At 28.7% G+C, this 24,336-nt stretch overlaps 1 protein-coding gene across 3 annotated transcripts in view; it reads right to left on the reverse strand.

Annotated features, from left to right (window-relative positions):
- Positions 1-2,373: 2,373 nt before the first annotated feature.
- Positions 2,374-24,336, reverse strand: part of LOC136972132 (muscle calcium channel subunit alpha-1-like) — a 220,850-nt gene continuing 198,887 nt past the window's right edge. For 2 of the 3 annotated variants that reach the window (XM_067266680.1, XM_067266679.1), the window contains exons 40-46: positions 18,682-18,812; positions 11,619-11,729; positions 7,401-7,660; positions 7,005-7,316; positions 6,598-6,911; positions 4,214-4,308; positions 2,374-3,351 (exon numbers count right to left, since the gene is read on the reverse strand). In XM_067266680.1, coding sequence (XP_067122781.1) covers positions 2,998-3,351; positions 4,214-4,308; positions 6,598-6,911; positions 7,005-7,316; positions 7,401-7,660; positions 11,619-11,729; positions 18,682-18,812 — 1,577 coding nt within the window. In that variant the 3' untranslated portion in view covers positions 2,374-2,997. Of the gene's footprint in view, positions 3,352-4,213; positions 4,309-6,597; positions 6,912-7,004; positions 7,317-7,400; positions 7,661-8,003; positions 8,077-11,618; positions 11,730-18,681; positions 18,813-24,336 lie in introns of those variants that run through there. The other variant, XM_067266681.1, reaches the window with a different exon arrangement.

A 24,336-nucleotide genomic window follows, 5' to 3' on the forward strand; every position in this document is an offset into this window, starting at 1 on the left:
AATTTCACAATTTACTTTATTTTCATTTAAATGAAACAATTTTATTCAATTTTATAAATAATTTTGAATAAAGCAATAAATTTATTTTTTTTTTAAAATTCGATACCTAATTAATCATTTTATGCTGCATTTATTTTACATGTTGTCTTGCAAAATAAAATATATTACAATATCAAATTACAATAAATAAATAATTTTAATTATCTGCAGGCTGTAAAAAATTTAGACAACAACATGACCTTAACATACAAGATAGATAACAATCTTTAAAACTTACAATTAAAACTTCATATAACTTAAATACAACAACAAAAATATGCAAGACCAAATATAAACTCTAACAAATAACAGGCAGTGCACCATATATATATTTATATATACTGTACTGTATATAGTTCTTTGTCTTTGAAACTGTGGAAGCACATTCATTATAAAATCATATATATATATATTATTATTTTCATAAAGAATGCACTGCACTGCTCAATTTAAAAAAAAGTAATAATAAAATTCATATTTTTTATTTGATTTTGTATCTTCATTTTGTAACAGTGTTTCTCAACCCCTCAACAGACTATATTTAAACTTGCACAACGTTGTCATAAATTTACAACACAAAAACAATATATCTTTTTTATTTTTACATACATAAATTATAATTGAATCATTGATTAATTATATTAGGTTCTTTATCAAACTTAACAAAGCTGATCCATAAGGATCTAAAAACAAATAAATAATTGTAACCCAGATATTATGTAACATATTCAAATCTATAACATTTATAAATATATTTAATTTGTAATTTAAATAGTGAATTTTTCAAAATTATATCTTTTTAAGCTATTTACCGTAGATTAAAATGTATGCATAGTCAATATTTGCAAATTTATAATATACCTAATGGGTTAAGAAACATTGTTATATCATTTTATTTACTATAATTATGAAGTGCAATCCAAAATTGATATAAAGCACTTGCAAAACATTTGAAATTTTTTTTTTTTAAAGTTAAATACTTGTTATATATCTTTAGGAACAATAACATGATCATCATCATATTATTATTACTATTTATTATATAACATCAGAATTGGAATTTAGAACATGTAAATTTTTAAAATGTGCTTTCTACATTCCAAAAAACTTCTGAAAAACTGTGCAGTTATCGATGATATATATAAGTGTACTGTATCCCCTTTCCTCCCCTTTTTTAGTTTTTGGAGATAAAGTAATTAATAAAAATGAAATGTGCTTCCAAAATGGCATATTAAGATTATTGAAAAATTTATTTAAACCTAAAATTCATGTCGACAAATTCTGTATAAGAATCATATTCTTCAAATAGATAATTAATTTGTGAAATAATGATTACAATACATATTTATAATTTGATTTTCTTTTTTTTTTTAGAAAGTTATAGATAATTAATTTAAGCTATTTACAAGCTATAAAAGTCATTGTAAATCTAAATGTGATTGTATCAAAAAAGACTTTTCAAATTTATTAATAAATAGTGATTTGTTTGAGTTTTTAATAATAAAATTTGATATTTGATTCTTAAAAAGAACATGGGAAATATATTCTTTTTTAAATAAATAATCTTAAGTTTAATTAGATAAAGTTTGTAGACAATGAATTTTTAGTTTTATAAAGACCATGAACTTTTAATCTAATATTTATTTTTTAAGTTAAGAAAAAAAAATGTGTGCATTTTTGATTTAATTAGTAAATGTGTTATTTTTACAATAAAATTATATATTTAAAAACTTGTTACAAGATTTCAAAAATTAAATTAATATAAAAATGATAACAATTAAAATTTAAAGCAAATAATGCAGATAATACTTAAAATAATTACAATCAAGAATTTCTTAATGTATAAAAATTTTTAAACAAAACCTTTGTAAACTTCTTAACAGAATTTAATAATTAAAATCTTATATATACATATAAAAAAAATATATATATAAGGAATGTTATACATATGTCTTAATAAGAGAGAAATTCTTATTGGTTTATTTTATAATTACTAAATAGACAATAAATTTAATAATGCCATTTTTTTGTTTTCCCTCTTGATTCTAACCCATGCTTTTTTAAAACAAATACATCTAAAATAATTATAATAATAAAATATAAATAAATAAAATAAATAATTTTAATTTTAACATGCAGGGTGTTGTTTAGTTTAAATTAATAACAAGAAGAAACAAACTTATTATAATTCTAAAACGTAAAACAATGATAACAACTTACGATTGGTCCACATAAAAATGCATAAGAAATTTCCAAAATACAGTTTATTAATGTATTAAAAAGTTCTTTGAGATAGTAACCATCTATTGTATCAATAAATTTTAAATGTGGAAATCTTTTAAAATTTTTTTTAATAGGCAACAATTTTCGATCGTATATTAGCAGACTTTCAATTTAGCTATAGAACACTTTGATGCACAAATAACTGAAATATTTTCTTTTCTTCTTTTGTTTCAAACAAATTTTAACATCAATATTCTGGGGAAGACAACAAGCTTCTCTGACTGCATTTCTGAAAACAGAAGAGTTTCTTTGGTGACTGTGTGAGGCACAAAACTCGGACTAACTCAGATAACTTGGTCCAACGAATATGAAATTTTTAAGCAAATCTCAATAAGTTTTTCATTTTAAATACTGATTGTATAAAGAACTTTATACAATATTCAATAGTAATTTCTTTTCTATCTTTCTGCAATTCCAATGAATGGTTAAAAAATGTTTTAGGTATATTTATTTAATATAAATAGAAGAGGGTGACGCACACAACAATTTAGAAGATTTGGCACTTGTGTGTGCTGTTTTGTGGGATATCTTATTCTTCTTTCCTGAGTGACTCTCTCAATAGTTGGTTAATTAAGGAAACTTTTGTTCTTATGGTTGTGTGTAAGTCTGCTGATATAAAAGGCACTGAACACATTGTGACTTGTGGATGAATCTGTGAATACAAATCCTCAAATGCTATAATCTTGTACTGAGATCCATAGTTTGATCTAAACTTTTTGAAATTTCAGTTTCACTAACACATGTTTCTTTTTCATTGTCTTGTTCTAAAACATTGTCACTATCTGTAGTGGTATTAAGTTTTTCATCTTCTGCACTTGGGCTTCCACTACTGCTTTCTTCATCAGCATAATTCACGCCTGTACATAAATGCATATAAGGCATACTGCGACGTCGTTCTGCTTCAAGAAGTTGATGGGCAGCTCTATCCATTTCTTCTTGAGTGAGATTGATTGCTTCTGCTAATTCTCTCTGTGCTGTACGCACAAAATCTGCATCACAGTATTTGCCCAAACCTTGTTCGTAAAGGACCTAAATCATGTTAATAAATTGTAAGTGAAAGATCACAAAAAATGAAGAATAAAAATAAATAAATGATTCCTATTAATTAATTACTATTTTAACTTAAATTTATACTTTACCATTCATAAAATATCTTCAGTCACTCAAATCAATTATTATTGATAAGTTGTTATTATTAGTATCTTGGTTAGGTGGCCAAATGGCCAAAGCAATAAAAGCATCAACATTTTGCTCTCTGCATAGGGTACACACCTGGACTCCAAGGTTCAGGCATGCGCCCTGTCCAAACCTTGGCCATTTAAAAATTCAATCTGAGTTCAATTTTCAGTTTGGTATTCTGCCTTTAATAAGCTTATGTAACCTAAGTATGTCTGATTGATAAGGATAAAAATGTTTATCATATTAAATATTTTTGTTGCATTAATGCATTTATCCTCCAACCTGCTCTTATATATTTCAATTTTTTCAGCATACAGAGCCAATGTTGGAGAGTGCAAAGTCTTAACCATTTCTGCCTCATCCTATTTTACTTCTTGTGACATCTGGGATAGTAGATATACTCTGCAGCCAAAGGTGATGATTTTAGTGATTATTCTTTCTGATGAGTATGGGTTGGGTTGGACTAATATATATTTTAATTATTATAACAATTATTAATTACATTGTATTGAGTGGAATATATTTTGTATGAATACACTGTTCAAAATTACAAACTTCATTTTGTATTAAAAAATGCAATATCAGACCTTTCTGAAAATGAATGAAACTAGAACTATAAGTTCTTATTGTTATCATCATTTAAAACTACCTATTTTGTATGAAAATGACACTTAGAATTTTAAAATTTATAAAATTAATATTTAATACTTACTCTTCCAACCAAACTTTCTGCACTTCCAACAATTTCTTCATATGGCAGATCAATTGTTGAAATTTTATTTGAATAATGCTTTAGCTCTCTCGTGCCTAAAATAGAATTGTATTTGGGCATTTTACTTACTTTTATAGTAAATTTAGTCTTCTATCAAATATAAAATATTTAATTTAGAGGAATTAACAAATAAATTACTGGTATTTATTTTTGAAAGCATTGTATTAAGTAAAATAGATAAAAATTAACTGTAGTCGAACGTCATTGCTACTTGTAACGTATCTTAAAAGTTAAAAGTTACTTCTATATGTTTAACCTAATAAAGCTTTCTTTTCATTTTACTTTATCATAGGAAAATAAAACCAATAAATTAGTTAATATGAAGGTAGAAAATTAGAATTTGGATACTTGGACATGGAAATTGAAATAATTTGTAAAAACATATTAACTACATTTGTAAAAGACATTAAATTTTTATTGTGAAAAAAATATAACAGAAATGTTTAGATGTAACTACTCAAAACTGTGTATACATTAATAAACATTGCACATATTACTAATATCCAGCCAGAAAAAAACTACATAATAGAAAGGTTTATCTTAAATTGTAATCTTATGCAGGCAGATCATTGTTTAATTAGTTAAAATATTAAGACAAGCAATTATTTATTGTGACATTAAAAATTGCAAACTGGCATTGTGACAATCATATTTTTAATTTATTTAATTTAAAATATATGCTCTGCACCTCAAATTAGTAGTGGCTTGCCCTGTACATCATACTTTTCCTTTAACAATAGAGTCGTGCCACTCATGTATTTCACAACTTTAAGGGAAAAAATTTTTGAACTGAAATAACATGACTTCCAATTTGCATCAGAAGTTGTATATAGTTAATTGGGGGCCCATATCTGGTCTTGTCTTTCATCTATCTAACTCTATTCTCAAGATTTAGAAATGATAGACAGATGGACAGTGACAGTGGGAATTTATAGGTCTAAAATTTTTTCAAATTGCAGCCCAATTAAGTTAGTTAATATTTGGAAAAATCAATCAATGGTGAGTTAAAAAAATAACCTTTATTAAAAATTGCAGATTGTTTATTTTTCTTTAAATTAATAAACTATCAAAATTTATTTTGTTATAAACCAAACTACTTATTTGATAGTAAAATTATCTTAATGAAAATTCTGCAAAGAAGTAACAACTATCTTCTGATGATAAATTTAGTGTTACTGAAGAAATAATCTGTGTTATTTTCATTAACAGAGGTTTTTTTGTATAGAAAATTTTCAGTATCTTCAATGTTGTGTTACATAAGTTTATTTTTAAGATACTTTATTATACTATGAAATATTGTATAGAAAATTTGTTATATCCAAGATAGAAAAGTTTATATAATTACATATTAAGTTTCTAAGCATTGTATGTTTATAAGTGACACTATTGTATAACAAGCACATAAACAACTGCATTAAAACAATGTAATTAAACATTTTTGATCCTTAATTCTAAAGATCTTAAAGAAAATCAATAAATTCATATATAAAAGGCATGGTCTAATGTAGTGAGATTTAATTTTCATATCATTTCGCTTTTTCAACTTCTTCTAGAGCTTTAACTGTTGTCATTATCCAACATATTATTCCTTATTTATTCTATTCTTTAACTATCTTTAAATCATAAAGGAAAATATCACTATTGAAGATTAGCAATATCCTGTCTAATAATTTGGAGTTTGCTTATTCCTTTACATAAAAAAATTTCTTGCTTAATTTTTCCAGAAAACTTGACTTGCTATGTAGCTTCTTCCATTGGATTTGTTGTATTATGTTTTTTTATTTTTTACATAGCTATTTTTTTTTCTAGAGTTGTAAGCTGGAATTGTAAGTACATTTTTTTTAACTTTAAAAGTTAAATTTTAATACATTGTTTCTCAAATTTTAAAAAAAGATATTATTGTTATTATTTATTTCATGTATGACAAAAATGCCCATGATGCCATATTTCTATAACTATAAAAAAAATCTGTTGTTTTTTTTTCTGACAATTCATGAATATGAGCATGATCCTATGTAATTTTCTCTCAGTCCAAGTCTATATTATTTGAAATAATACAATATCTTCTCATTTCATAAAAATCTTACTTTTGAATTTTCAAAATTTAGAAATAAGAGGGGAAAAATACTTATTTTGCAGAAATATTTAATTTTATTACCATAAAAAATTATTTCAAAAATAAAATACCCATATAATTTATAATATTTTAAATTTTGTTAATAGTTATGATTTCTTTTCTTATCTGAAGGGTATATTCTATATGTCAGCTAATATTTTTATATATACATATACAAAAAAAATTATAATGCTTAATTGATATTTACCATGATAAGAAGCTCTATGTTCAGGTACAAAATGACTACCACATTCATTCAAAGTCCTCTGTGAAAGACTGTGACTGCCCGTTGGTATACCAGCAACAGCCATTGCTGGTAATTGAGCTAGTCTTAAAGATGCTGCAATATGATTCATGCTTGGTGTAGAGTTTCCTTGAGTTAAAATTGGCTGTTCATGACTATCCTGTTTAGAGAGACAGGGAAGACGAAATGAACCCACACCACTCCTATTAATAAACTTTCTGGGAGGTGGTGTTGGTGGTTTCGGTCTATCCTGATCTTCTGAATCATCAATAGATAGACTAATAAAAATTTTAAAATATAATATATTAATATAATTCTAATTGTTTTTTTTTTTTTTTTTTGAAAGTTTAAAATAGTAAATGTTAAATTACTTTGTACAAATATATGTCTCTGATTTTCCACCAAATTTCAATTTTCCATGATTATTTAAATTTTCAGCATTTGAAAGATTAATTGGACTTGTTGAACTTGAGTAACTTGTATCAGCTGTTTGATGTAATAATTGGAGTGGAATGGTTTCACTACAAATATTACAATTCCCTTGTTCGTCATCATCATCACAACAAGAACTGGCATCATAACTACTACACACTTCACCATGAAAATGAGAATGATGGCTAGGAGAAACAGAGATATTTTGAGTTTGTCGACGATACAAATAAACATCATCAACAGATAATGAACTGCAAAAATAAATCAAAAATTTAGATTATTATTGAATGAATTATTGTTGAAGAGATACCATTTAATAAACAATTGTTGTTTACCTTGATTTACTTCCTTTTCGACCAATGAGTGGAGATGGACCTGGAGTAGTACTACAAAGGTTACCTTTTATGAATCTGATATGACTGATAGTGTAACGCTTTGGAGAAGAAGCATGAAATGGGGAAATATCAAGGGAATTAGAAGGTGATACTTTGGCATGTGAATGTGTACTAGCCGCTCTTAATGAATGACTACGCTGTGGGACACGATGCCTACCTTGAACAGTTGACCACATGCTGCCAAACAGCAAGTGGTTCCTCTGAAAGATAATATAACAACATTAACAATAAGTAAATTTTAAATTTTTTTTTTCAAATATATATATTCTATTATTCTATCTTATGAAAAAATATTTCTGAAAAATAAGAATTTTTGAGGTTAATTATTTGTACTTTACAATTACTTTCAAAACTGAAAAAATTTGATGTTATAAAATGTTTATTTATACATGACTAATGACTGTTTATAAATATTCAGAAATTTATTGTAAAAACTCATCTGTATATTATCAACTGAAAATTACATTGCAAATCCACAAATTTTAAAACTCATATATTTTTAAGAATAAATAAGTTCTATAATTATATGAGAAATTCACTCACGTTTTAGTAAAGTTTTCAGTTAAATAAATAATTTGGAAGTTTCTAAACTTTGATTGAAAAGACCATAATGGAACTGGAATACATCAGAACATTTATTTTATAATTCAAACAGTATTCTGATATTTTTCTTAATTAATAATATACACAATTTGTTCATTTTATATTCAAGAATCAATCCATTCAATCACTGATAATTTATTTAATTTTTATCAATAAAATTTTAAGCAGTTTACTGTTTTGTATGGCAAATTTCTCACTAAATTAAGTTTTTTTCTTAAAACTTTAAAATTTAAGCTTATTAATTCTTATTTTTCTTCTTTCAATAAATCAATAATAAATTAATAGATAGTTGTTATTTATCTGTTTTCCAACTAAAACAACTTGTAACTTGTGATATCTATTTCAAGAAAAAGCAATATTCCTAATAATGAGAGATTCCAAAAAAATAATTTCTCTAAATATTCTGTGAAGTCTGTTTCGGAGAGTTTCTTATAAATCCGTTTTACAATTTTCTATGATTTTAATAAATGATAAAAGAAAATTAATAACTAAAACTTTATGAAAATTGTTTGTGCGCTATGAGAAAATAAAACTGATTTTAAACAAAATTCTCTAGAATAAAAGTTAATACAGCATCATTAGATTGGAAATATTTGGTTTCTTTTTTTTTTAAAATAAAGATAATGAGCTGTTGTTTGTGGAACAAGAGTTTTATTTCCAAATTAGCATAGCTTGGCATGTAGCAAAGGATGTCATTAATGTGAGCACTGTTGTCATGGAGGACGTTTTGGATCATGTTCATGGAACCATATAGTAACAAACTGTCATCTCATCATCCATTTAGAAATGTGAATTGGGCAGATAACCAGATGATGATTCAAAAGATCAAATTGGTAATCATGAACACAAGGTCATGACAATACAGAGGATAATTTTCCAGAATTTCCCAGCTATATTATTGAAGCTATTGTTGGTGCATATTTCATACAGTTTTGGAGCTACATAAACCATTAGTTTCAGCAAAAAGAAATTTGGTTGCTGTTAAATAATAATAAATAGTTTAAATTCTATAAAATTTGTTAAGAAATTTTAGCAAAGAATAAAATTGCAGAATTAAACCATTGTGGCAACACACCATATTAATGCATATATTAGATATAAGTTTAGTTTTAAGTTTTCTTTCTTCTTCCTTTTGTTTTTTCAAATTTTCTATTGACATTCCTTCCTGTGGGTGGACAATAATTTAATTAATTTATAAAACCCTTTCCACAAACCACATTAACAATGGGAAGTGAAGGCCCTGAGGCTACTAGAAAAATAAGAAGGTTCATTCTTGGGTCCGACTTTTGGTGAAGGTAGACATGCGAAAGTTATGCTCCTGCTCGTCATCTAGAAGGAAAAAGGGAGACGAAAGTGGCCTACAGAAAGAGAAAGGACCCCACTAATATATATATAGAGAGAGAGGCAACGTCCCTTGTATAAGGAGAATCTTTGAAGAGATCCAAAAAAGATTAGCAAGAAATGATTTAGAGTAGTTCCCCACCAGAAGAGCATCAATACCAAATAGAGAACCCGGGTATTCCTTATAACCGACTTTATCATACTAAAACTTCTTGCTATTCTTCCTTTCCGTTTTAGTTTATATTTAGTGTAAGTTAGTTGTAAGATTACAAGTTTGTCTTTTCTTATGTGTCACGAGCGCATTCTTTTGTTCTGTATTCGCTTGATTCCTTGCCCCAGTTTTGGATATTATATAACATTAAGAGTTGGAATCCAAAAGAATCCTGTATATTGCTAATCATGTGAAAAAAATAATTGTTATTATTTTTTTGTGTACTGCCTCTCATGGACTCTTGTACACTCACGTGACTATTACACCATTTCTCTTCTAGACTATTTCTTGTTCCTCAAAATCAAATTGATGGTAAAAGATTTGACAATTCAGAGGACATGCAATTTGACAAAAGAACATGATAAAAATTTTAATTAATTTATAAAATGTCTTCAACAATTATGCGAGAGAGAAAATGTGCAACAACTTATAGAATTCAGGTTTAGAATTGTGTAAATTAAAGAAAATGTTATAACATTATTTAAAGTAATTCTGTATCTTATAATTAATCAGCTAATAATATTTTCATAATCATTGTACAAACATAGTTTATTCTCTATGATAAGATAAAACATGTTAAATTTGCAATTATTATAATGAATTCTCATGATAAAGTATAATTTGATTATTGTGATTATATTCTTTTGCTGAAATTTAATTTTATTTTAAGCAAACATTTGTTGGAATACTGTATGGTTATCAAAAAGTAGTGCTGTGCAACAAAATAAATCTCTCTCCCCCCCTCTAAGATTTATATAAAAAATTGGAGTAACTGTCAAGAAGAATATTGTATTAACTTTTTTTGAATACCGTATGTTGGTATTCCAAAATAATTATTGTTGCACTACTAGATATTTTGATAAGATGAGCTTTATTAAGAAAGCACAGTCTAGTAAAGTTATGAGCATTTTTTTTAGTGTTTAGTACCTCTGTAGGTACTAAACACTAAAAAATAGCAGCATCTTTTACATAGACTAGCTATCATTTGCATTTGGAGATATTCTGAAGACGAATTCCAGTGCCACTGTTTCCTTAATGGCTAAAATTAAAAAAATTAAATTTTTTTTAGAAAACTTGCCTTTTGTACGTTCTTTAAATTTTCACTTCAGTCTATTTATGAGATCTTGCTTCATACAATATGGAATAGGAAAAGTTAATTACAATCTCCTAATATATTTTTATTATGAAATATTTCCAAATTTCTTATTATTTGAAAACATTTCTTTTTATTTATACTTATAATCAGTTCTTAGAAAGCAAATTACCAAATATTAAATATTTTTTGTTTGTTCATAATAAATTATTATTTGTAATTTTGTTATATTACTAAATTATAATAATTTTCAAATAACATTAAGTTTTTTTATTTAGATTACTGAACATAAAAATCTGTTACATAATTCTGTAGATATACTAAACAAAACATGGAAAACTATTTCAAAATTTTAGTTTAGCTTAACGTAAATCATAGGAACAGTATAAATTTCTAAACTCCAGATATTCCAAATTCAAACTACTTATTTGCCAAAACTGAATATTATGCCTATAACTTTCAAAAGATTATACAACATATTTGAATTAAAAGAATGAATAAAATAAAATTGTTTTGGTTTCTGAGGAAAACTGAGAGGAAGAAACTAACAAAAATAGAATCTCAGAATTTTAATGAAATTGTGTTTTGAAAGTTTTTGCAATGTTATATGTACAAGATGATTAAAAGATTTTCATTCTCATAAATATAAAACAGTATTCATATCTATTCATGATAGAAGCATTCGTATTTATTTATTTCATTGCATCTTTTAAGAAATAAATTTTTCAAAATTACTTCAATACAACATAAGTTAATTATAATTGGCATTATGCAGATTTGTCTATAAAATAAATTTTGCTCTATGAGAATTAAGAATATACATTATGAAATTAAATTATATTACCTTTATTTATAACTAAAATTATAACTTATAGTAATAATTAATCTATGAGAAAAAATAAGTACTTACTCTATGCATAGGCTCAATATCCAAACCATTATCCATATCATCAACATCCAAATTACCAGAAATAGCACGTCGAATCTCTGGACCTAAATCATGTAATTTGCGCAATCCAGCCTAACAAAATAAATATTAATTAAAATAGAGTCTATTTATTAAATAATAAAACCATTTTACACTTTATTGATATTATTTTATAAAAGTTTTGAAATTTATAATATACATTATCCAAATCATATTTTCTAAGCTATGGATTATTGTAAACAATTTATTCAGAATTATAATTATGTCTATTATTGGCAGATTTCTTGTCATGTGTTGCTTTTTTAGAATTAATTTTTGGTTTTCATTTAATGATACTCTGTGGCCACTACACCAACACATACAAAAACTAATTTTGAAAAAATAAACCACAGATTTGAATAGCCCATACCCCAAACATTAAAAAAAAAAAAAATAGATTCACAATAAATCTATTCGAGTGCATAAAATATTACTTCAAAATCCACTTTTGTGTTCCAAGAACAACTTTCTATTTTATCACTTTGTTTATAGATAAATAACAATATCAAAACAGATATTACATATTATACATATTTATAATTTCATCAGTGTATAGTAGAATTTATTCTAAAAGTAAAAGCATTGAATTCATTTAATTAGCTTATTGTATTCTATCAATAATGATATTGTAAATTATTAAATATATTATAAGTTTTTGAATATTTTTTAAATAAATGAAAAAATTTAAAAGATTGTGTTAACAATTAATAATAAAAAATGTAGAACTCTCAACTGTCCACTCAACTTTGCATGAACAATTAGTTTTTTGAAAATTCTGTCTGCATGTTTGGTATTTGTGTTTTTGCTGATGCTTCTAATTATCGATTTTTAGGCATTGTTTCATTTTATACTGTGTTTTCCTTTTTCTTGCATTTGTGTTTTGGATTCTTTTTTTCTATATTAGAATGACATTGTTAACTAATGAATACACACAAATCCACTAACTCCTTTTTGCTGATTGTCAATCTTCAAGTGTTTATATTTTTAAAGATATTTTTAAGCAGAGGAATTTTTTTGAAAAAGTGTATATATAACCACATAATAAGAATATGTGACTTCACTTGGGATCATAATCCATATTATACCTGGGATCTCTGTTTTACACTATACTATGTTAGTATAACAAATTCAAAATGATCAAAAATATAAAACAGATCTAATAAATTGTTAAATATAATCTATTATTATTTCTGTACACCTTGCACTAAGGAACATTTCCATTAAGATTTTGGCTATGGTACCAGCTTTTTTCAGAAATTACAGGTTGAGAACTCTGGAAATGTTTGACTGTGTTATATAAACATTTTGTTGTTTTATTACACTCATTATACAAATCATATATTGAAACTATCAGACTTTATTACATATTATTTTTAAGCTGACTATAAATTAAAATAGATTTGGCACTAGAGGTAAGCAGTATCATTATTTCATGATAAATTAGTTAATTAAAATTTGTGTGTTTAATAATTGTTATTTAACAAATACTTTGTTTCTATCTAAATTTTTACCTATTTGAACCTGTAACTAATCCTATACTCAGTTGATATGTAGAATTAGTGCTAAGTTTCAATCTAACTTTAAGTTGCTTTAAGAATTTAAATTTTTAAAAATTCCAAACTTTTATTTGATAATTGAGAATAAGGAACAAATATTAAAAATGTTATGAATACTAATATTTGATGTTTTATTCAAACTATTTTTTACTTCATTTCATTCATTTATATAATTTTTTGTATATTAAAACTAAACCTTTCAGATTTAAATTTTTATGTTTCAAACAAAATCATATCATATGGAATTTGCATGTTAGTGATTCCCAAGGAGTCAATTAATTTATTTGAGAGTGCAGTAAATTTTTAGTGGTCATTTGAGAGGTCAATGGCTAAATTTATTTTCAATATATAGTAGAATCTACTTATTGTAATTTCTTGGATACTTTTACACACTGATGATGATAACCAACTAATAATTTTAAGCAAATAGGATTACAGTTACAGTCAATAAAACCAGAATTTTCACTGTCATTAAGAGAATATATTAAATAGTTTAAGAATGTATAATTTAATTATTGTTAAAATTAATAAATCTTTTTTAGATTGAACAACACCTGAAATACTTTTTCCAGCAACACACTAATTTATATCAACCATAGTTAAATCTTTAAATAAAGTACTCTCTCTAAATAACAATTGTGTTGGTATTTTAATGTGTGATACAATATCATGGTATGGATAACAAACACACCATTGACCTTCTCTTGCTGCTCCTCTCTTCTTAGGCAGATCAGCCGGAGAAGTTAGGAGCAAAAACTACTGTATTACTTGTCTGAAAAGAGAAGTTGTTGCACATTCAATTAGTCATAACTCACTCATTATGGCCCATAAAATAAAATGGTTTGGAAGACTGCATTATCATATCTACTTTTGTACCAAAATTTATCAAAACTGGTAGGGTACAAAGGTGAAGTACTCCTTATAAGAACCAAATACAAAAACATTTTAGTTTTCTGCATGTTCATCCACAATTGTTGGAATACTATTAACACTAGTGGAGCTGACCTTTCTTTAGTAGTGTCTAGATTTTTTAAATTGTTATTTTACAAGAAAACTTTACAATTATCTGATATCAGCAGGACTTTTAAACAATTTGCCTTTTGCATAGCAATTTTTGCAACAATAAAAAATAACCTCTAACAAAAGGTTGACTTTGCTGGTGTTGTGTTACAATGGTTGTGCATGAATGTGTAAAAAACTTAGAAAAAATTAGGTACAATAATATTTTAATATGTTCTCTCCTGAAAGTTTTTAATTTTTATCCTATACAATATATTTTAAATTTATTATGGAACTTGATAATTTTGAAAACATTAAACAAATGACAATAATATTTATGATTACAGTTATGAGGTCCAAAACGGAAATCGAAATTTTGTTTTTGATGACAAATATCTGGCAAGACAGTTAAGTTCTCACTTTTCAAAATTAAAACAAAGCAAAATTTAAAGCCTTGCTTAAACAATAAAAGTTCTTTTCGTCAAAATGGAAAACAAAAGGCTAGAATTACAGTGGAGAATTCCAGAGTTGGAGGAATTTTAGATAATTGGAGTTGGGAGAGGTTGTTATCGACATTTAACCCATGCCCCGAAAGGTTTTGAATTGTCACCAGGAGACAAGGGAAAACCAATCAGAATGTGGAATAGAGGAGAGAAACCTATAAAAATGTGTTTTAAGAACATGATGTTCTTTGCTCCAATATTTGTTCTTCCTCCAAGATCCACTGTTCATTCTTCAAGGTCCATTGTTCTATCTCCCAGATTCACTCATTCTCCCAGAGTTGTTTTCTCTCCAAGAACTTTTATATCCAAAGCCCCAGGGTCATTGATTTTGTAGACCATTAAATGAGGGACCAAGTGTAGATATCCAATGGGACATTTGAACTTTTACTGGACTCTCTCTTCTTAAAAAAAAATATTGAAGGAGAATTGTAGCAACAAGGATATAGAAACTTTTATAAGAAAACTTTCAATATTTCATTAAATGGGAAAAGTGAATGGTAAGCCTGTCTGTGTGTTTTTCATGCCCATGCACGATTTTCATGACCCCTTGACTGTCCCAACAATCACACACAGTAGGCAGACTTTACATAGTAAACAGATTTTACTATAATTAAAAATAACCTATTGTTATGGAGCTGGCACCACCAGAGGGTGTGCAGGAAAAGACGTCCATAACTCGTGTAAGAGCGGAGATCGCTTGGGCCAAGAAAATCCGAAATAAAATACTTAAACTAAGTGTGTCTATGCTTCTGTGTCTCGCAAGGTTTTAAGTACTTCATAAATATTTTATAAATATAAACAAACGACTTAAAATACCTATAAGGATTAGATAAAGATGGAAAAGTTTCTGGTCTCCAATCTGGCCTACTGACAGTTGAACCTGTAGGACAGTCTCCATGATTCTACCTAGTCTCCATAAAGTGTGATGAATTTGATCCATTGGTGCTACAACTTAGAAAAGTCCTTGTAAAAAAACAAAAAACAGATTTGTGGATCATACTATTCCTGCATGTCTGTCATATAGCAACATCATTTGGAAAATGTCCTTTCAGATATTTTTCATTGATAAGAAAAGATGAAAATTGAATCTGGCAAATCTGGTGAACAAGTGTTCTGATATTTCAAAGGCTCATTCATCAAATGTCTGGATGGCCTAGTGCACTTTTTGACCAAGTGCATTGTCTCAATGGAAGATGACTTCTCTAATTCAATCTAAACTGAAGAAATCCATAGAAAATAGAAACTAACACTAACCTTGAAAAATAAAATTTTACTCTTTACAATAAATTTCAAAATTTATTACGAAGAGAAATCAAACACTGAGGATGGCATTGAAAAGGCTGAAAACATTTTGAAATTTTTAAAACTATCAACTGAAGATTAAGGTTAGTTTCTATTTTTTTTTAATGATCTCTCTCTCTCACTTTTCCCATATTTCTTTTCAATTGCATTGCACAATTGTTGCAACAATGCATGTAGTAATTGTCATTTATTGTCCTCTCCTTTGCCAGAAAACAATGAGTAGCATTCCTTTTGCATCTCAAAACATCAATGCCATGACCATGTTGGTCAATGGCTGGGTTTGGAATTTCTTTGAAGGTGGAGACTCCTTGTGCTTCATTGTTTTGATTATGGCTTTATTTTGAAGATCAAAATGATGCATCCAAGTTTCATCCTAGATGACAAGACAATTCAGAACATTATCTTTGTTAGCTTCCATGTATTATCACAGTTAATTTTTTTTGTGTTTAGTTTGTATTCTATCCTTTCCTTAACTCTGTCCTTAACTTTTTTATTTTTTCTTAATTTCTTAGCAGATTTATAGCTGGACGTTTGAAAGTGGGTTAACCAATTAGTGTCATGTCCAAAGAGAGGTGAAAACCAGTTCTTGCCATGATATAAAAGGAAGAAGCATGAATAATGTGTGGAATATATGCTTTTGTGTGTTGGTGATAGGTTTGGTGAATACATATAAATTGAATAGCAATCCAGTTCAATCAAGAGTACAGCAATGCAAAAAACAAAGATGCTAAAGAATATTAAACATAGCTACGTCTAGGAATATGGGATGAAGTGAATAGTTAAAGGACATAGTTAAAGCTACCAACTTAAGTCAAGACTACCCAGAAAAAGAACAAAAGGACAAAGATCTCATCATCCTGATTACATACGTTAACTGCTTCAAAAATTGACAAAATATAATTCTTCCCCAATATTTATTTGTCTCATCAAAATATATTTTTTTTGGCTTTTCTCATTGTCTATTCTATTCTTCTCTTCCTTTCTTATTGGTTTTTAAATTTAAGTAGTTTGTAGAAACAACTGAACTCATACTCAGCAGAAAGAATATTTCATCACTAAATACCTTTGGCTGCTGAGACACATTCATTAGTTATGCACTAACGTTTCAGCCTATTGCATAGGCCATCCTCAGGAGACTGATTTTGAAATATCTGTTACAAACTGTTCTAACATAGAACACATTTTTTGTATAGAACATTAGAATCTTTGAATTCAAATATTTAAGCTTTGATGTTCTAATGTTCTATAAAAAAATGTATTCTATTTTGGAAGAGTTTGTAACAGATGTTCTAAAATCAGTCACCCGAGGATGCATTAGGCTGAAAATGTTAATGCATAACAAATAAATGTTTCTCAGCAGCCAAAGGTGTTTAGTGATGAAAGTGGAAGTGCTGCTTCCCTCGTATTTTCTAAAATATAAACACATATAAGAACGTGTCTGTGAAAATAATCACACAATATCTTTGTTTCATGTCAATGTATCTATTTTAGAATTAAAATAAATAAACTGTTTATTTTTGTATGCATGGCAGGTATTACTTGATTAATACCACAATCTGATGCATTTATAACATTAAAATAAATTCTGAAGAATTATCCATCTGAAATATTCTTAAAAATTTGTCATTATCATAAAGTGTGGTACAAAACATCAAATTGAAAACTGGAGATGCATTCAATAAAAGGAACATTAAAAAAAAAAAAATTTATGAAATGCAGAATTTGCGATGATGTTCAAAGCATTCTGATTCTAGAACAATTGACCTGATAAAGATCCAGATGAAGGATTGAAAACATTAGTCATTCTAAAGATGATAATTTACTGGAGATTTATTTAAGAAAGTTCTCTAAGAGATTTTGAATTACACTCCACTCCAGTCTGAGGAATTGTGAGTAGAACATTGTATGCTTCAATGTGATTGAATTTGTTGGACATTCAGACTGTAAACTCTGTAATGATGAATTGTCAAATACAAATAAAATTAGATTTTATTTGAGTATTTGGTGTTTTACATCTAAGCACACACAGCAATCTCCCACATTGTCATCAATAATAGACTTTACCTGTTCTTGTGATATCTTCACTTGGTCTGAAAAGAACAGTAATATTGCAGGACGATTTCACAGATTTTCATGACAGTCTCAATAAAACTAGTTTTCAGCTGTCCAGAACATAGCTTCTCCAAGACAAATTGCAAGCTCTTTTGAATTCAGCTACCCAAAATTTCACCTGTCTGTACAGTAAACTTAACTTATGCAATGTCACCAACATTGAAATACAGCTAGTAATAGTAAAGGAAGCAATGAAGAATTGGAAAGAAATGGAAGAATAAGGGCAAAGGAAGAAATACAGTCTAGAGCAGTAGTCTCCAAATTTTTTTGGCTGTCAACACCTTCAAGGATTTCCAAAGAAGTTATATGCTGCTAAGTTTATCCACACACAATTATGATACTAACATTATTTAGATATCTGCATTTTATCCTCTGGTGAATTAGCATATTTAAAATTACATATCATTTTGCAAATTCAAAGATTTCAAATTATTTTATTAGGTGTTTTTATGAAAATAAGTTCATTTACATATAATAAGTTTTTGTAAATATAAAAATATATTTAAATTATTTAAAAAAATAATTATAATTTACCTGTAAAGCTACAGTGCTTTCGTGAGATTTTTCCCCAACAGTTCGTTCTTCTTTTCTTTTTTTAAATCGACGAAAATAATCTTGTATTAAAAAGGTAGCATAAAATTTGCCAACAGTTACATCATCATCAGCTGAAAATAATAAATCTTATCAAATAAATCTGAAATTTTAAGATGAACCTTTGATTTTAAGTTTTATGTACAGTATATTCAAGCAAATCAACAACATTCATAAATATTTATTTAAATCAGTTTTAAGCATTTAAAGTATTGCATATTGTTGTTTAAATACCATAATTCATTAAAATGAAGGCATATTTCTTTTCACAACTTTTAAATTATTTTTTTACTTTTTAAAAATATTATGGTATATAATTATTTAAATTTACTTGTCATTTGACTAACTTAAAACTGAGAAAATGAATAAAAATGAATTTTTCAGATTAACATTTTAGTTTCATAATTTTTTGGCATTATCAATAAGTTTTTCCAAAAATTCATTTATTACTAAATCAATTAAAAAATGAGATAATTATTATTTTCATTCAAAAATATAAACTTTTTAACTTATATTAAAAAACCAATAAGATCTCTGCAAATTACTTTTTAATAAACATTTACAAAATGTAGTTTAAATACCATTCAAATAACAGAATAATTGTTGTTTTTATTAGATACAGTATTATTTTTGTAATACAAAAAGACAATTATGTTTTGGCAGCCTAGTCAATTTTTATTTAAAATGCAAACTGAAATATATATAACAGTAGTATTATACAGGGTTTTTCAACAGTAACACATCATAGGAGATTGTGTGAAGAAGCTAGTAAGCAATGCATCGGGAGCAAGTGTATAGCATACTAGTTATATGATCGTTTTGGGTCTGCAATAATACTTCTTTGCCCTTAATCCAGTGAAACCTGGATTGGGTCATGAACCAAAGACCTCCATCTCTTTCTATCTTCCACCACTCCTCTGCAACACCATTGTTACATCATCAATCCTTTTTTTTAGACCACCCACCTCTTCCTGGGTCTTCCCCTAGGTCTTCTCTCCTCTATCTCTGTTATGTATTTGTTATGTATGTAAACCTCCAAGGGATAATGCACACCAAATTGCCCCTTGACCTAGTTAGGCGACTCCGCACCTCTGACCTTTGTCTTTGTCGTGTTCCTTTGTCTTCGGGCAGTCGTGCGTTAGCTGTTGTAACACTTAGACCTGGAGGCACAAACGTTACGTTGTATTACCACGCTGTTACGTTCTATTCTAATAAAGTTATTTATATACGTTAACAGTAATTGTTTATTTTACGGACACAACAATTGGCGACGAGGATAAAATTGGCAACGAGGACAAAAAAGGATATAAAAATGAGTGAACTTACAGAATTAAATTCAACTCTAAACATGTTCATCAAGAAATTACAGAGTCAGTCAGTGGAGACGAAACCAGAACTATCAGTTCAACGAGTTCTTCAAACGCAAGCCTTAACCTTCGAAACTTATGACGAAACGTCCGAGACCTTTGAAAACTATTCCCAATGACTGGATAACTTTCTCAAAATCAAAGGACTAACCGGAACAGACGCCATTACTGAAGAAGCTAAGGTAATGATATTAATCAATTGTCTTGGACCAAAACATTATCAGCTACTGACCAACCTAACAGCATCAGAAATACCCTCTAGGCAAACCTTTGCTGAATTAATGAAGTTACTACAAAATCACCTAACACCCAAACGAAATATCCTAACACAGGGATGGCGAACCTTTTTGAGTCCGCATGCCATACTGTAAGCATACTTAGCAATATTTTGAAAATATTTATAGCAACGTAATTTGAAAATAGAACGACGCGATTCTAAAAATAGAACCACACCGGGTAAAAGGTTAGAAGGGTTTATTTTAATTATTACAAATTCCGGTGCATAGAGAGATTATAGCATACTTAGCTTTAAAGATGTTAATGCGTGCCAATATCTTAGACTTCGAATAATGATATTTAAAGAAATTAAACGAATACACTTTAATTTGAATAAATGTAAAAATCTAATTGAAAAAAAAAATGATCAGGTAATAAACAGAAAGGATGATTGAAAAAGACAGAAATCATATGATACATTATGTGCCAGATGATTTCTGTTACGTGCCACAAAATCACTTAACACCCAAATGAGATATCCTAACAGAACAGCATAAATTTTTGTCCAGAGTACAACATAATGGTGAGTCCATTTCAAATTACGTGACTTCATTAAAACAACTCTTGAAAAGCGCAGATTTCAAGTCTAGTTGTAGCAATGCGGACTGTATAAAATCCGTCATAGATTTAATGTTAAGAGTACAATTCATACATGGTTTACGAGATGCCGACATCCGTGAGAAAATTCTACAACAAACTGATCTAACCTTTGAACAGACGCTAGAAATTGCATTAGCCATAGAAGCTTCCAAAATTGAAAACGACGTAATACATAAAAGTAACCACCTTGTTCACAAAATTACCAAAAATATTCAAATAAAACGATGCTCACACCCTCAAACACCACTGTCAAAACAGAACAGAAACAGAATAGAAGGTCACAGTGGAAACCCATTTAACCTCCACGAACTCCATTTAGAAGGACTATTATGGTTGTTTTTTCCACAATGTAAGCAATCAGTAAATTGTAGAGTCAAAGACCAGCTGAAATGTGAACAATGTCATAAAAAGGGCCACACGGGAAAAGTTTGCATATCATTCTTAAGGAAACAAACGTCAACAATCAACAGGAATCATAATGTCCACAATATTAATCACGAATGTGTAATTGACTTTGATATAAACAGTGTTCTAGATATATTTGTTAATACAACGGGAACTGATGACAGACTCCTCACAGAAATCTACGTTAACAGTAGAAAAGTCCGTTTTGAATGTGATACTGGCAGTCGCGTCACTCTCATCAGTATTGATGAATTAAATCGCTTACAATTGAACGCACTTATAGCAAAAATGGAAGTGATTTTTCGAAGTTACACAGGAGATATTTTCAAACCACTAGGAGTAGCAAAAGTAAAAACTAAATATGGTGATAACTACAGTATAGAGGATTTGTATGTCGTTCCCTTCCAAAAAAATGCAATAGTAGGAAGAGATTGGATTCTGAGCTTAAAGATTGACATCAATAAACTCAGCCACACAACTACAATCAACAACATTTCATCAACAAAAATAAAAGCCATCCAGGACACACAATCACTGACAACACAAATGTATGACTCGACACGAATGCATGATGCAACTATCACCGCCAAGGAAATTCGAAAAGAATCATTAATTGATAAAGAACTATCACAGATCAAAAACGATATTGTCTATGGCCATATGTATGACCCAGAAATATCCACACACAACAGCATTCTGTTTAGAGGACACTGCATAATTGTCCCAAGAAGTTTACAGCCAGCAGTCCTGCAAGAGCTACACTCTACACACATAGGAATCGTTCGAATGAAGGCCCTAGCCCGAAATTACTGTTACTGGCGTAATATTGACTCTGATATCAAGAATATGGTTAAAAGTTGCAAAGAGTGCTGTGACATTAAGAAAAACTCAACAAAAGCCCCAATACACAAATGGGAAATGCCTACAAAAAACTGACAACGTATACACATCGATTATGCAGGACCATTTATGAATCATTATTTCTTTATTGTTGTTGATGCCAAATCAAAGTGGCCAGAAATATTCTATACAAAGAAAGCACCAGACACATCCATCACAATTCATTTTCTATATGAAGTCTTTGGTTGATTTGGTCTACCTGTAATTTTAGTAAGTGATAATGCAAGTATTTTTTAAGTCACAAGAATTTCAAGGGTTTTGTTCGAGAAACGGAATCCGTCAAAACTTAATAGCACCGGGACACCCAGCCACAAATGGCCAAGATGAAAGATATTGTCACACCTTAAAAACACACCTCAAATGTATGAAGTATGAAAGGGGTACTCTACATCAGAAGCTCCATGAACTACTATTTCAGTCTAGAGCAACTCCCTTCTCTAATGAGAAAAGTCCAGCAGAAAACTTATTAGGACACAAAATAAGAACAAAATTAGATCTGCTCAAACCCCAGGCACAAGCTTTCCAAAGGAACATAACCGAACAACCGAAATTCTACAAATTTTATTGTGTGGGAGACCGTGTACAATCCCGTAATTACACAACTTCCGGTTCTTGGAAATATGGTATTGTTGCTGAACGACTAGATCGTATACATTACTTAATTGAACTCGATGATGGATACGTAATAAAAAGGCATTACGATCAACTACGCCTGTGTGAAATTAACAAACAGACAAATCCTATTCAAATAGGATTTGACTTCAATAAAAAGAAAATTGACAGGTGTAACGACATAGTAAACAATAGAGACTCATCCCCGGCTAGCGCTAGTCCACACCCAAGCACAATTAGCTACAACAAAGAAACTGTAATGACTCTATCCAACAAAAACGAGACAACGACGAAAACAACTTCCGAACGGCCCCTAGAGAAGGAGGAGGGAGAATCTAGCCGAATGATGACAAACTCAAATGAATTGGAGCCTCGACGATCAATGTGAATACGAAGACCGGTACAACGCCTAAATCTTTAAACATTTTATTAAGCATGGAGAATTGTTATGTATTTATGCATGTAAACCTCCAGGGGACACCAAATTGCCTCTTGACCTAGTTAGGCGACCCCGCACCTCTGATGTTTGTCTTTGGCGTGTTCCTTTGTCTTTGGGCAGTCGTGCGTTAGCTGTTGTAACACTTAGACCTGGAGGCACAAATGTTATGTTGTATTACCACGCCGTTACGTTCTATTCTAATAAAGTTATTTATATACATTAACAGTAATTGTTTATTTTACGGACACAACAATCTCCTTCTCCAAAACCAACTTTGATATTCTATTTTCTTCCATTCTCTTGATATGTCCAAACCATCTCGTCTAACTGTATTCATCCCCAAATTTTTCATTTGTATTCTTTTTCTCATTTCTTCATTCCTTATCCTGTCTCTTCTGGTCTTAGCATGCTCCTGAGGAATTTCGTTTCTGCTGCCTGGATCTTTGTCTTCTTTTTCTCCATGATGTATTCCATGCTGCAGCTTCATAAGTCAATACTTGGACAAAGTATAATTGATAAAGGACCTCTTTACCTTTCAGTGGCACTTCCTTTTTCCAAATCAAAGTTCTTACAGCAAGCTGATAGCTTCTATCAGAGTATATTATTCTACTTTTTCTTTGTTTAACTTTCCATTCTTTGATATTTCTGTTTCCAGGAATCTAAAGTTGTCTACATCCTTTACAACATCCTGTATTAATTCTCCATTCAGTTTAATTTTTCCTCTCCCCTCCTGAGTTCTCCTTGGTATTACCACTGTCTCCCTTTTCTCTCAGTTTATCTTCATTCCCCATTCTTATAGGTCTCTGTTCACATGTCCAGTTTATGTTGTACTTCTGTGTCTTCCATCAGTACTATGTAACATCTGCAAATAGCCAAGCCCTCAACTTCTTTCCATTAAATATTTTTTTTTTACATTCTTATGAATTTAATCTATTATGATTATAAACAAAAGTGATGACAAATCACTTCTTTGTCACAGTCGTGTCTTTACTCAAACCA

Source organism: Centruroides vittatus, unplaced genomic scaffold (genome assembly GCF_030686945.1).
Source record: "Centruroides vittatus isolate TY-2023 unplaced genomic scaffold, ASM3068694v2 contig_2818, whole genome shotgun sequence".
In the NCBI taxonomy this organism is placed as follows: domain Eukaryota; kingdom Metazoa; phylum Arthropoda; class Arachnida; order Scorpiones; family Buthidae; genus Centruroides; species Centruroides vittatus.